The 15,462-nt window shown below is 36.1% G+C and overlaps 1 protein-coding gene across 1 annotated transcript in view; it reads right to left on the bottom strand.

Moving 5' to 3' along the window:
• LOC113109270 (neural cell adhesion molecule 2-like) overlaps positions 1–15,462 on the bottom strand; it is a 46,506-nt gene that overhangs the window by 8,211 nt on the left and 22,833 nt on the right. The window contains exons 8-13 of the mRNA XM_026272898.1: positions 14,065–14,252; positions 12,914–13,010; positions 10,704–10,877; positions 8,500–8,619; positions 8,208–8,329; positions 4,693–4,867 (exon numbers count right to left, since the gene is read on the bottom strand). Coding sequence (XP_026128683.1) covers positions 4,693–4,867; positions 8,208–8,329; positions 8,500–8,619; positions 10,704–10,877; positions 12,914–13,010; positions 14,065–14,252 — 876 coding nt within the window. The remainder of the gene's footprint in view (positions 1–4,692; positions 4,868–8,207; positions 8,330–8,499; positions 8,620–10,703; positions 10,878–12,913; positions 13,011–14,064; positions 14,253–15,462) is intronic.

Below are 15,462 nucleotides of genomic sequence, written 5' to 3'. Positions count from 1 at the left end.
ACGTCACACACCTGGCTTTAGAATGTATGGCTGTACTCTGGCTAGCTGGTTGGACTTAGCTTATTTCTTTTCTTGAAGTAAAAAAAAAAGAGTATTTATGGTCGTGATAAGCTCTAATGGACAGCAGTAAAACAACAGGTCCATTTTCATTTGTTGGAATCTTTTCCAGCTGGAACGGTCAACAAAGAGCCATTCTAATCTTTTAAGAAGTCAAGCCACATTAGGAAATAAGGGTTTTAATGGACTTGGTTTCAGACCTTTTCTTTTAACGAGAACAATATGACATGCCCATAAATGAAATGCAATGTTCTATTGCTGTGTAATGAGAGAATATAGAGGGCAGCACGTAGAGAAGATCAAGATTAATAGTCTCCATTGAGCTGACTTCCATTGATTTACGATTGTCTTAATTAGGTCAAGTATGCCATGAGAGTATTAAAACCTCTCACCTTTTTTACAATGTAAAATGATAAAAATGTACAATTCCCAACCGCAAAACATTATGGAATCCTAATTGTGATTCCACGCTGTGAACTTCAAAACGTATTGACCGACTGCAGCTAAACACATTACACCAAAGGATATTTGTTACATTCATTAGAAGCTCAATACCCTTTCCAAAAGGAGAAAAAGACAAAGTCTGACATCTTACCTTCTACAAACTTAAGATCAAACACTAATACCTGTTTTCACTGCTTCAGTTAAAATTAAGGAATGTTGTTATTAGTAATTCTCCTAAAAAGCCCTTCAGCATTGACAAAGACTTATTAAGTATGTTAATCTTTCCTTGATTGCTGTACTAGTCTATTATGTGCAAGATAAGGATTCAGATAATGCAATGCATTTGTATTTGACCCACTGTAATAAAAGTATGAACACAAACTGCTTTATGTGTCAGTGTTCTTTGGTTCACTGGTACAAGGATAAACCATGATTAGTGTTTGTAATCTGAGTTAAGAGGCCGTAGCTATTGCATCAGACCAAGCTGGTTTATTTTAGTAATGCCAAAATATTTCCATGCTACTTTTGACATGAATTCAAATGGTTTCTTCAAACAGTTTGCATGAGGAAATCTATTGTTATGTACTTCACATTTAATGGATCTTAAAATGTATATTTCTGATAACAGAAAACAAATAAACTTAATGTACCTGACTACAGCACACCACTACATCAAATCAATATTGAAATACTGCATCCGGAAAGTCAAGAAAGGTGAAGCATGTCCATTCTACCATTTAAAGTTTTAAGGTCAGTATGATTTATTTTTATTTTTTAAAGAAATTGATTTTATTGATTGATTTTTATTGGTGATCAAAAAGACATTTATTTAATTTGTTACCAAAAATATATATATTTCAAATGAATGCATTATGAAACATTCTATTCACTGAAGAATCTTAAAAAAAAAAAAATTATGTTGATTTCTGAAAGAACGTGACATTGACGACTTTTATATTGTACTAATATTTCGAAATATAGTTTTTTTTTCTGATTAAATAAATGCAGCCTTTATTAAATGTCTTACTGACCCAAAACTCTTGAACGGTAGTGTAGAGCTGATTTTAGTCCTGTACAATTACATGTAACAATAAATGTTAGCTTAATTCACTGTATTCATATATTACTGTACATCTCCTTCATGGCAGGAACATTCAACACAAAATCACAGACTGCAAACAATTCCAGTTACTCATGTTGTTCCTCATTAATACTAAGAATACACAATAAAGTAGCACAGCAACATCTCTGCCAGAGATGTACCCAGAGAATGAAAATTAATGTGCATTATATTTTGACTCACTTGGAGGGAGAAACCTTGTTTTATGTTTCTCATATTACGGGTTACAGAAAGTCGGCCTGTTTGATTTATGATACCAGTGTTTAAAAGTCATATCAATTTGAAATCCTACTTGACTCCATTTAATGAGTGCTGTGTTGTATATCTCTGTACGTGTATGAGCAACATCATTAAATGAATTCTCTCAAGCGATGCAACTGCTGACATTTCCCATAGTCGTAATAAACCAAAACAAAAGAGCCTGTGGATGCATAGAAGATGGAAAAGCCCTCACGCTGGTGGCTTATACTGTTCTTTGTAAACACCAGCAAAAAGGAGCTCATTAAACATAAAACTCAGGGTCGGACTGCTATTGTTACAGGTAGAGAACAAATTAACCACTCAGTTTTTCCTCTTCCTTTGTTGTTAATCATGTGCAAGACCTTTATGTACAAAGAATTTGGTTTTGGCATGGAAGGTGGCCAGGATAGTGAGATCAGCTCACAAGCATGGACAAAAACGCCACCAGAGGGGCCAATGAACATGGCTGAGGCTCAGCGAGCCATTGGTGGGGGCAAAAAAAAAATAAATCCCTGGCTTAGTCTTTTGGGCTCATTCCAGGCAAGGTGAAGATGGAGCAATGTCAACACAGAGACAAGCACAGCAACAGTGACAGAGAAGCTCCGAAGACGTTCACCGCATAGAAGGGCTGCACAGGGAGATGTCCACGTCCGGTTGGAGGGGGCTCGCAACACTGATCTGCAATGAGATGGAGGGGAGAGGGAACGGGAAGGAGAAGGGAAAGACATACAGAAGGTGCGTGGAGCCAGCACAGGGTGGTTACGCACACAGAAGGTCACGCGAGAGAATGAAAGGCGGTTTGTTCACAACACCATAGCAGGGGGTTAACAGAAAAGATGATTGCGAGAGTGCAAATGAGATAAACAGATTATTTGGGAGCAGGTCAGGAAATAAACAGGGGTGAATGTGACAATAATGTTGACATACAAGCAAAGAGCGAGTTAGCAGTCCAAACCAGTGTCCGTTGTAAAGGTTTGATTGAAAAGATTTCAGGGAATTTATAGGCACACAGAAAGGGAAGTTTAGTGGCAGTTCATTGCAAAACAAAAAGCACAGCGATTTGCGATGTGGCCCAGAATGCGTTGCATAATTCATTAGGTGGGAATTGGAGAGCAGGATTGTTTAGAGTGAAACAACGAGACGAAGCACAGTAGAATTATAAATAAGAGTGTGGGCCAGTGGGGATGAAGGGGTGCAGGCGGAGAGGGAGAGAAAAAGGAAAGGATGAGGAGGAGTTGGGAGAGAATATACAAATGACATCGAATTAACAAGGTAAATCCAAGATGCTGAGAAGCAGTGCTGTCAGCACACACACACACTCACTCTCTCAGATGTATACCCATGCATGCACTGACACTGCCTCTAGGAATTTTTCATATATAATTGGACAAGTTCAGACAGGCATTTTGTCCCAAAAGCAGATTGCAAGGCATATTCTGTTGGTAATATCTTTATCTATCTATCTATCTATCTATCTATCTATCTATCTATCTATCTATCTATCTATCTATCTATCTATCTATCTATCTATCTATCTATCTATCTATCTATCTATCTATCTATCTATCTATCTATCTATCTATCTACCTATCTATCTATCTATCTATAGCAGTATTTGATGGCATTTGAGGACATTGCCCTCACCACTTTGTGAAATAGCTTACAGCTACACTTTTGTGTTTATCAGTTGCATCCCCTAATATAAATCCACTCACGGACAGCAGCAATTTTGCTTGCGTCATTAAAACAAACATTGTTATTAGAGCAGATATGAACCTGGGACCCCACACACTCAAAGTAAAATGCTTACATCGACACCATTACACTTTTATCCACTATTCCAAACATCTATCAAATAAATGAACAAAAGATCCAGGGATCAACAGTGGCAGGAAGTTAGAAAATAACAACGTACAATACAAAAAATTTAAGTAAAACTCCACAAGTTTTTCCAGCATGTTTGCATATATATTTAAACCGCAGGTACCATTAAACCAAAATCACAATACCTTGACCAGCACTCTTAAAATGGTCTTTTTCACATTCTGTATTTCCAAATAAATCAGGTGGAAAAATGTTTTTTCTGTTTACAGTAAATCATGTGGCTCACATGACTAAAATTGTGACGTTATTTTTTTTTTATGCTTTTAGCCTTCTAGGGATCCCGCTCCCAACAAAGGTACAGAAGTATTGAGAGTTGCCAAGTATTTGACAGAGCTATTTTTTTATTTATTTAACCTTATATTCGCATTAGAAAATAGTAGTTCTGCCCGTTTTTTCTGGCTAGTTCATCACCTTCACCAGCTATCAACCATTGGCTACATAGTGCTTGTGTTTGATTCTTGAATGTTTGTGATTTCATGGTGACCACAGATCTGTTGGGACCAAGTTAGCCAAATATTAAAAGCCTTCTCATAAAAGCATGACTTCAAAAGAGATCCAACTGCAAAACGTACATTATCATTCAGCCAATCACAGTGACATGGAGGCACTAACTGCAAGACAGTTAGACATATAAGCATAATTAGTTTATTTTTGTGGTGCCAATTTCTTTCTTGTTCATTTTTCCTAAGGGTGCTTCCTCTGACAAATCACCTGTGATTAGGACAGATTAGGTTACTCTACACATCTGATTGTGAATGTGGGATACACACGCTCTATCAAGTGTGGGTGGGTGGCAAGTGTGCTGAACAGTAGAAGGGCATATAATTATAATAGGAGACATATAATTTAAACTATAGATGTTGTGAGTGGGGGATAAAGTGCTGTAATCAGACTCAATTTGTCATATGGAAAAAAGTACTCTGTGTGTTTTGTGGAAGTGCGTGTACCTGTGATATCAGGTTTCTGAGGCATGGAGAACTTCACAAAGGTGGGTTCAGACAGGCCTTTGACGTTGCGTGCGGTGATTTCCACCTCATACTGTGTATTCCACTGGAGCGATTGCAGCAACACGAAATCATTCACACCTGGAACCAGTTTTGTCATCCACTGTTCTTCTTTATCCTGCAAAAGCCCCAAGTGTTTCACAAAATTCACACAAGCATGTAAGTATATTATATTAACATTTGCTTTAGGGCACATTTGTCCTCACTGTATTGTAATTTTTAGACTTCAACTTGTTACTGTTTGAATAGTTGCTACATTCTATTCTGAATGACAATTTTGAAGGGTTTGGCTGAGAAAAGAGGAAGCATTGGCTTTAGTGTACCTAGGACAAAACCTATAATGAGTGTCTTTGGAATCACCAAACACAGTGAGACACACAGAGATGAAGCAAATGAGGAGATGCTGAGACTCAAAAGGGGAAATCTATATTTATATATACTAAATATTTATATATAAATATTATATATTTATAAATATGGTTATAACTACAGAATAAAATTTGTGCTCTCTCCCTTATTTAATACGGATAACTAATACAACAAAACACATTAAATTGAGATATTTCGGAATATTATTATTAATTATTATTTAAATAATATTTTTGAAATATTATTACATAACAATGCAATTCAATTTTGTATACACTTTTGTTTTGATGAAAAGTGGGGACATCCCATAGGCGTAATGGTTTTTATACTGTATAAAACTGCATAAAACTTTTTTACTTTCTCAAAAAAAAAAAAAAAAAAAAATATCATTCTGTATGGTTTATAAGCATTTTGAAAAATGGAGACATAGGTTATGTCCTCATAAGTCACCCTCTCCTTGTAATACCTGTGTCATACCCATGTCATTATACAGAGTTGTGTCCTGATATGTCACAAAAACATACCCCCCCCACACACACATACAGTATAAAGCCATTATTGCTCTTTTCTCAATCAAATTGTCACACAAAGAGAGTAAATGAGATAATCGCATAAGAAAGTGGCCTGAGAGGCCATCTGCTCCTTTTTCCTTGGAGCAACAGATACAAAAGAGGTTCTTTTCTCTAACCCTCAAATTTTTCCAAACCCTTAAACAGCTGAAACACTCGAACACATCCATTATTCTCTTTGTGTCCCTGCCTGCAGAAATTCTGAGAATAAGTGTGTGTGTAATCTAAAATAACGTGTGTGCGCTTGTGTGTTCCGGCTGTTCTGCTGGCTAAAATTTTGAAACAAAGTCCACACAAGCTGCCTTCAAAAAGTCATTGCTTTTATATTTTGACATTTTCAAAACGCCTCGGCTCTTTAAAGGCTAAATGGTTCAATGTGGCTTTCACATGTTGACAGTCCTTAGGCGAGCTGTCTCCCCAGACTGTGACATCTCCATTTCTCACCTCCACATGCACGGGCTATCGGAAACAGAGCAAATGAGAGAGAGAGAGATAAAAAGAGAAAATGAGGGAAAGAGTTCAAATAAGAGAAGGAAAAGATGCCAGCGGACCTTATTAAGGTTGAAGAGGAAGCGAAGCATTACAAAACACAGCAAGACAGACAGAGATGAAGCAAATGAGGAGACGCTGAGGCTCAAAAGGGGAAAAACAAACAGAAGGATTGTGAGAGATAGAGAGAATGCTGTGGTGAACGTGTAAACATGCTAGTGTGGTAACACTCGATAACCTCATGACCTGTAAACAAAGTTTTGGATTGTGAAACTAGGACGACAATGCACAAGGAACAAAAAATGCAGTGTTACACAAGGCTTTTTAAGAGTTCTGACACTTTATGATCTCAGCGTTTGCGCCAAGTTCTACTCTAAGTCTTTTGTCTTTAATTTGCCCATTAACAAATGATTTGTTCCTGTTTCGAAGGTGTTTACTGAGTTTGAATTGGTTTTGAAAGTGACATACTTGGCAATGGATCTTGTTTATCAGCGTCTCTTAGACAAGAGCACAGCGTCTTTAGAGAACATCATGTGTTCGAGAGTGATGACACGCTGTAAAGTCTCTATATGAAGATAGTTTGGGCATGTTTTATGTAAATGACTAACCTTGGGCCTGTGGTCATTGATTTAATGTAATATTCCAAATTCATTAACATTAGAACAAGGTTAAGAACAAATTTGCGTGCGTATGCACAAACTGTGTATCAGGTGAACATTTTTAATGTTTTAAATGTAAAATAAAAAAAATTAAAAAAGTTCTTCTGTGTACAAATATTAAATAATCTGTGCAATAATTAGTAAATGAGACACATCATTTAATTTATTTCACAATTTAAGACACTGACCCAAGAGGGAGGTTTGTAAAAACCTGATCCCCCGCCCATAACCATTCATCTCTCTTTCCCAGACACTTCCACAGAACACTTATATGCTGTCATACCTGACACACAACAGTTTAGTGAATGAGTGAAAAGCCCCTAAAACGGCAAAATATATTGTGCAAGAATTAGTGAAGCATGTTTTTATCCATACTGCTGTGGGTGCTGGTGCATAAAGGGGTATGGGCTCAAACAAAGAGATGTTTTTTCACTGCTCATTATTGAAACTATCACCCACTAGTCTCTACGTCTTTACTTGAATAACTCCCTCTGCATTCCAGCTCAGTCTCACACTCTACACTCACAAACAAAAATCAAACAAACAAACACAGGATCCTGTTTAGTGATGTTTTTCTCCAGCTTGTTGATGGCCAAGTATTTCAGTTCGTAAAATAATGTTCTGCTGAACACAACCAATCCCCCAAACAAGTGAGAGTCATGAATATATCAGTGTGGTTGTGACGGGATAATGTTGAGTAATCACATTCTCACAACAAACTTAGTTCATTCATGCACAACAAAAAAGTCATGATGGGTATGTTTTGTTTTGGAGGATCTTGTAATGCCTTTGTTATATACAGTATTTGACATCTGTCTCACTGTAGAGCTGCGATGGCTTTAATTTTATGAAATTAATTTGAATTTATTTTTAAATAAGATTTATTTTTAAAAGACTAATATCTATAATATTATTGGCATAAATGTGTAATTTTGACAACATCCACTTCATATTTCTAATATTTTTTCACAAAAACTAAAAACAACCACAATTTGTTTTGTTTAAAAGGGATCATTAAATATTAAAAAGTATCTTGTGCTCTCCAAGGCCACTGTTAAAATCAATAATACAGTAAAGAACAGTTATATTGTTATTACATCATTACAGTTTTAAATAACTTTTATATTTTAATAAATAAAAATATATTTATTTATTTATTTGTTACTCCAGTCTTGTTACATAATGCTTCAGAAATCATCCCAATATTCTACATTGTAGAGTCTTATAATAGTCTTATAATATTTGGTTCTCAAGAATAATCTCAAGAATAATGTCTAATTAATATCAGTGTTGAAAGTGCTGTGCCTTGTAATACTGTAATTATCTGGAACCATGATACTTTTTGAATGGTAGTGTAGCTCAGCTCACTTACTGTTTTGTATTTGACAATATACTCCAGGATGGGCATTCCTCCATCATCCTGCTTGACCAGACCCAGTCTGTATGCCTTCCCCACCCCTCGCTGACCCTGAACTGAAGGGGGACTCGGCTCTCCTGAATATAGAACAAAGACAAAATAATGTATGAATGGTCCACATTCATATTCATAACTGGTTACAAATCAACTCAATGGTTAGCAGCAACAAACTACTGCAATAGCGTAATGGCTAAAGGTTGTTTTCTGCAACCAACAGTATTTAAGGGTCAAAGCAGAGGGCACTCACGTATGGGCAGAGTTTGAAAGCTCTCTGTGCGGCTGAACTCTCCTTGACCTTTTCCATTCACCGCAGCTACTCTCACCTCGTAGGTTGTGTTGGGCTCAAGGTTAGTGAGCAACACGACTGCTGTTGAAAAAAAGAGAGAATGATAAAGACAGAGAGATATGTAAATGATTGTAACAAAGTCCCAACTGGTCTCCTAAATCATGTAAATGGTTTCAAATGATTGTTTTCTCCAGTCATGCTCTTGACAAACAGACCTTTTCAAGAATATGTAGCTCAGAGTCCTGGAAGTAGCCTTATCTAATATGATTATCGAATGTGTTCTTAAAGTTCCTGCAGACCCATCTTGGTGTGGTAAGTAAAGAAAAATCATATTAAGCACTGTAAATTCAAGCTGGTCTGGAGTTGTATCTCCCACAACTCTTCTCACTCTTCTAGTTTGGCCTTTGAAGCCAGTATGAATTGAAATTTTGGCCAATTATTTTCGAAGTAATGTGTTTTGTGTGTGAATGCAGTGAGAATGAAGTATTCAAGGATTCAAATATCAGCATAAATGTATAATGAAAGTCTTTTTTTTTTTTTTTTGCTATGCTCCTGCCTAAGATCTGAAATGAACTGCAAATGCCACCAGTGTTGGGCAGTAATGCATTACTTAGTCACGCGTTACTGTAATTTGATTACTTTTTTTAGTAACAGAGTAATCTTACGCGTTATAATTTTCGAAATAGTAATTAAAGTATAGTTACAAGCCGATGTCTCTTTACGTTACTGCCTCGTTACATTGCAGACATAATGTAGTGTTTAATAATCTAGAGATTGTAAAAAGGATGTAGCACACACACAGTCAAGTGCCAGTGAATTAGAGACATGCTCCAGCAAGACCTGATGCAACATAGTGCAGCATGTGGGACAAGACAAGATAGGCAAGTGCAGTGGGATGGGATTCATGATAATACAATTATTCACGGGACTCCAATAAAATAGAAATATCTAAACATAAAACACCTAAAACAAATAAATTGTTATTCATCTATTGCACAAAAGCAACATGAACTAATATAAAATATAACCTTCAGCAGGCACAAGTCTATGCAGAGTTTCTACATGTGTTTGCAGCATTGAGCAATGCAGTACTGAAATTTGCATGCTCACATTTCCTCTCATTTTAGCACACGGATTGTAGACATTGTGAAATATTAATTATGCATATATTTATTGTGTTATAACAGAGATTTGTGAGACTGCATGAACTGAGACATCTTTTAGAGATTATGAATGCAGCGCTCTTTGCTTGCATTCTGCCAAAACCATGCATGCAGCAGCTGCTTGCTTCAGTAAAAAATAACAGTCTTCTGTGAATGCTGATGCTTTAATAACAAATATTTATCAGGAGCGTGTATGCTGGGATTTCATAAATTTCATAGAGAAAAAAAGTAATGTAACTAGGAATGTAAATAATTACTTCTGAAATAAAGTAATCAGAACAGTAACGTGATTACTTTTAAAAGGAGTAATCAGTAATCAGTAACTTGCCCAACACTGAATGCCCCTGCTGTCAAAGGAACCATATTTGATTTGGGATATACAGTGGAGAAGAAACCTGTCACCCACCCATGTGACCTTAGAACACTTAGAAGTTGTATAGACATGTTTATGTAGTCCATTTATGTTTTCTTTCATTTTGTAGTTTGTCAGCCCAAATGGCCTTTTACTTTCATAATATGGAAGAGAGTGGAAATGATACTCTTCAAAAATTAATCTTTGCATATTATGAAAGAAAGCAAGTCATATTTTTCATTTTTGGGTGAAATATTTCTTTACATTTTGGTGAAACAAGAAATCAAGACTACAGATGTTTTTGTAGATATTTTTAAATTATTTAAACATAAAATTTTTTAGTAATCAACTGCTTTGAACACGTCAGCAACGTGTGGTTGTGGAAAATGAGCTTTCAGGATTCAAATGTTTTTACAGGATTTCGGAAAGTTCAAAAGAACATCATTTATTTTGAATAGAGATCTTTTGTACTGTCAGTTTGAATCAGTTTATTGCATCCTTGAATGCAAATATTTATTTCTCTCTTTTCAAGAAAAGAGAGAGAGCTAATCAGCAGTACAGTAAGTGGAAACTGTTGCTTCATCTACTATTTATTTGGTGGTTTACCACAGGCATTGATAAAACCCAGCAGTGGACAACTTTGTACTTACTCTGCATCCCCTGTGATTTCACATCCTTCCAGGCCTGTGAGCTGATGTCTTTGTATTTGACCAGGTAGTGACTGATGGGTACGCCGCCATGGGAGTCTGGCTTCGTGAAGGTAACTGTGGCCACGCGCTGTGCCACAGAGCTCAGCCGAACAGAGTAAGGGTTTGAGGGAACATCTGTGACAGAGAAATTATGGGTCAGGGGAAGAGAGACTAACAAACGACTCCATTTATGTGCCGAGGCCACAGTTTCTGAGAGTATCAAAGGATCTGGTTGTGTGTTTTTCTGCAGGGTTGAAAGCACAGTTATAGAGATGCTTTCAGGGCCTTACAAGCCAAGCTCTCTCAGCATGAGACTTTTCAGTCCACAAACACAGTCAGCTAGAAATGACTGCACTGTACTCCTGTCGTACCATCTTATAAAAAAAATAAACTTCAATGAAGATTGAAAGTTTAGTAAAGAATAAAAAATCTAATGAAATCAGAGAAAAGTGAATTAAGCCAGAACAGAACGAGTTACAGGGGTTTAAATATAACTAAAGGTATTCCTACAGCTTAAAATCCATTATAAAATCATGGTAATACAGTGCCTCTTTTGATTTTTTAATTTGTAAAACAACCATATGTTAAAATATAATAATCCCAATCAAATTTATAATACATATATACACTTATATATATTTTCCCAGATAAAATGTCTAAAACGTAGAGCAATACACTATTACTGGGAGATGAAAACGTCATCAAACTAGCCCAAATCTGATAAACTAAAGCACTGTGCGTGATATACATACAGTTCTATGAATGTGCAGGCTTAATCATAAAATAAGGAAACACAAATCATCTGATACAAAAACATGTCGTACCCTGCCTGAACCTATCACGCACGTCCTTTACAATAGGTGGTGCAGAATAGTTTTTTTAATGCTTGGTTTTCATGTTTTTTTTTTTTTTTACCTTGCCAAGCCAAAATACACAAACTGCTCTGAATAACAAGCATCTGAGAGTGGGAGAGCCAAGACTGCCGGTGAAGAGAGAAATAATAAATGAAACAGGGAGAGACAGCAAGAAGATAGAGAGCAACAAATTTGTGTGTGTAATAGAGGATCACAGAGAGGAAGTGACAGTGAGAAAGACAGTAGGACAGAGTGAGACATATGGAGGAATATGCTATGATGGACAGAAAAGAGAAGTTGTGCCACTTAATCCACTTCCACCTTTGCCTGTCAGCTAATACGAAATATATAAGAGGACACAACTAGGACAAGCACATAAACACATATACATGCACTTTTATTGTGTCGTACACTTCAAGATGCAAACAATATAGTGGAGTGATCTGCATTATATTTGAATTCTACTGCCATAAGCTCGAGTAAAAACACATTATCACCAGCTGTTTTGAAATCTAAGCGTGTTTTCTTCTAGCACTGCCATGGTGTTCAGCCTGATACACAAGTCTTTATTATCTGCCGAGGAGCTCTGTGATGAGATTACATGTATGTGGAAAGACCTTGAGACTGGTGGGGACTTTTAATGTACCTAAAGTCCATTCAAGCCTTAAAGGTGAAGTGTGTAACTTCTGCGACACCAAGTGGAACTGAAACAGTTGCCATTGGCTGAATTGGAAATTGACATTTTAGACCCCAGGGGATCACAGTTTGGATGATCAGGATGTAAATAACACTACCTGGTCCCAAAAAGGCTGTGTTTCCATTGAAAGCTATCAAAAGCAGTCATCTGTTCAATTTAATCAATTGTTTGAGCTCTTAAAAGTGTTTATCAGTAGATGTTATCTTCTACAGGTCTAGCAACTGCCATCGAGATGAATAGGAATACTAACGGATAACTCAATAGAATATTGGGAATGACATCTATTTTCAAATAATGACAGATGCATGGTGAGCATTTGGGGATCCTGTTTGAATCTGAAACTCTTTTTTAAAATTTTGCTTCATTAAAGTCACAGAAATGACACACTTCACCCTTTAAGGCTTGTAAGGATCATAGTGACGTTAGAAATCTTAACTTGTGTCACAGTGTTGACAGTCCTCCGGAGTTTCTACGAATGACCCATATTATTGTCTGTACATGTTATACTGGAATATAAGAGAGTAGGTTAACAAACAGATTTGAAACCTTTACCTTTGTCACACAGCTATATACAGATGCATTAATCATATGAATTAGTTGAGCCATTGGTAAACACTCACCTGCCTGAGCTAGGATGAACTCCTGAAAGCGCATCCCAATGTTGTTTCGGGCTGTACAGTTGTAACGGCCAAAATCTCTGTCTGACATCGGGGTAACCTGAGGAACAAGGTTGTGTTAGCGTGATCGTGCATACATTTTTTTCTTGCTGCACGTTTTTCTTGTTACGCATCTAATGTCCTTTATTGTTATGTTGTTGATGTGTTCATTTGACTCTAATCTTGGTTAGTAAACATAACTGCTGATAAATCATCTGTTTCCAGAGAAACCAAGTGTTGTTGAGTCTTGTTTTGTTCAGATGAGTAAACTAAAAACAAAGGGCAAATCTGCTTGTACCACTATAAATCTTCTCTGCCCACTGTGACCCGTATCACTGATTTACCATTATAGTTCTTGTTAATATTTTAAAAGAAAGTTTATTTTTACTTTTTAGTACTTTAAACGAAAGGGAATACTTTAAAGAAAATGGGCTGAAATTGAATTTTTTTTTTAATATACTGTATAGATTTTATTTCAGTTAATGTTTATATCAAGTAACTGTTTTTATGGTTTTATTTTTAATGCCCTGCTCTCTTGACAATAATTATAATTTCCACATCCGAATAGCTCTTTCATACTGTACGATATGGTTTTATAATACCGTAGATAGTTTAATCTTAATTGTTTTTTTTTTTTGCATTTTAAACAAATCTGAAGACAGCATTGAAACTAGATTAATGTTTTTTTTTTTTCAAGTAAATTAAATGGATTAAAAATATAAATATATCTATAAATATATTTAGATATAATATTTTTTTACTGAAAACTATGTGGTGAAAATCTTATGGTGGTCTGAAAACTGTAATAAAATTAATATATTAAATTAATTTTCTGTTAAGACATTATTGAATCTTATTTAGAAAAAAATGTCCAATGATAAATAAATAATTTTGCAATTTTAACAATTAAAATGGAACAAATAGCAATGTAATAAGTACATTTTATTTTAAAAGGACTCCTAACTAATTGAATGCCACCATTGGGCTAAGGCCTGGATATAATTAATGTCTAACTCTCCTGGGTCTCTTATCTAGATGAGGAAATACATATAAAAATTCAATAGGAATGATAAAAATGTTAAAAACAGGAAACAGCAGTTGGTGGAATACTGTACCTCGAGGAGAGATCTGCCAGGGGCACTGTATACACGCATGTTTCCAGCACCCTCACTAGGGATGGTCAACTTTTCCCGTCTCCACAGCATTGTGGCCGGAGGGTTAGACATAACATCACAGCTAATGTTGACCGGGTTCCCTTCCCAAGAGAAAAATATAGTGTGGTTGGTCTGGAACTTTGGTGCATCTGTAAAAAGAACGGTAAAGGAGTGCTCAGTAATAGCATGCCGAGCTCTTCTAACAGTCATCCATCAAAAACTCATTCAAGATTAGCTGCCCGATGTCTAAATTAAAATCTAGCATGTACCAGGCAGGTGGGATCTTCCACATACGCGTTAACCAAACGCTTTATCATGGAGTTCTCTTTCACCTGGGTAAAATGGCCTCCTAATCAAACTGAATCTGAAGCATGGCCACTTCTCACCAGTTGCCTCTAAGTTTTCAAAACGACTTGCAAAAACTCAAACCCCTCTTCCCCCACAATGCAGTGGGTGGAGGAAGATTGCATTTGGCAGTATGTTGGAGAGATGCAATGAGGGACAGAGAGTACTGTGGTATTGGGAAATGCTGCATTATATTTGATTTCTCAGTCGTACACCAGTGCCCACCCAACCTCCCACCCCCACACTGGCAGACACATACATACAGTACACAGACAGACAGAAACAGCACACACACAATCACACCCATTTTTTCCATTAAAGAGATTGATGTAGCCCACAGTGTCACATTGGTGACGGATTGAGACTGAATGAATGGGTATATTAGCATCCCTGCTAGATGGTCCATTCCACTGCACCCCATAATGAGATATATATATCTACCCTGCTGCTGCTACTGATTCGAAGAATACAGGATACAGAATTGTAATTTGAATTATAATTTTGGGAAGAAGAATTAAAATGTAATTGTTGTTGTTGTTATTATTATTATCATTATTAAATATGATTTTGAGTATAAATCACCAATAAATATACAAACATACACACACACACACACACACATATATACATATATAATAGTAACCTTTAAGTGAATAAATATGGCCACAAAACCAGTCATAAGGCTCAACTGTTCATCTGAAAGCAGAATAAATAAGCTTTCCATTGAAGTATGGTTTGTAAGGACAGTACAACATTTCGCTGACATATAACTATTTGAAAATCTGGAATCTGAGGGTGCAAAAAAATCTAAATATTGAGAAAATGGCCTTTAAAGTTCTCCAAATGAAATTCTTAGCAATGTATATTACTAATCAAAAATTTTGTTTTTATACATTTACTGTAAGAAATTTACAAAATATCTTCACTGAACATGATCTTTAATTAATATCCTAACAATTTTTGACATAAGAGAAAAAAACTATAATTTTGACCCACACAATGTATTGTTGGCTA

The sequence above is a fragment of the Carassius auratus genome, chromosome 9 (assembly GCF_003368295.1).
Source record: "Carassius auratus strain Wakin chromosome 9, ASM336829v1, whole genome shotgun sequence".
Taxonomy (NCBI): Eukaryota; Metazoa; Chordata; class Actinopteri; order Cypriniformes; family Cyprinidae; genus Carassius; species Carassius auratus.
Note: the sequence above shows the minus strand (reverse complement) of the source record. Positions and strands in the feature narration are given on the sequence as shown.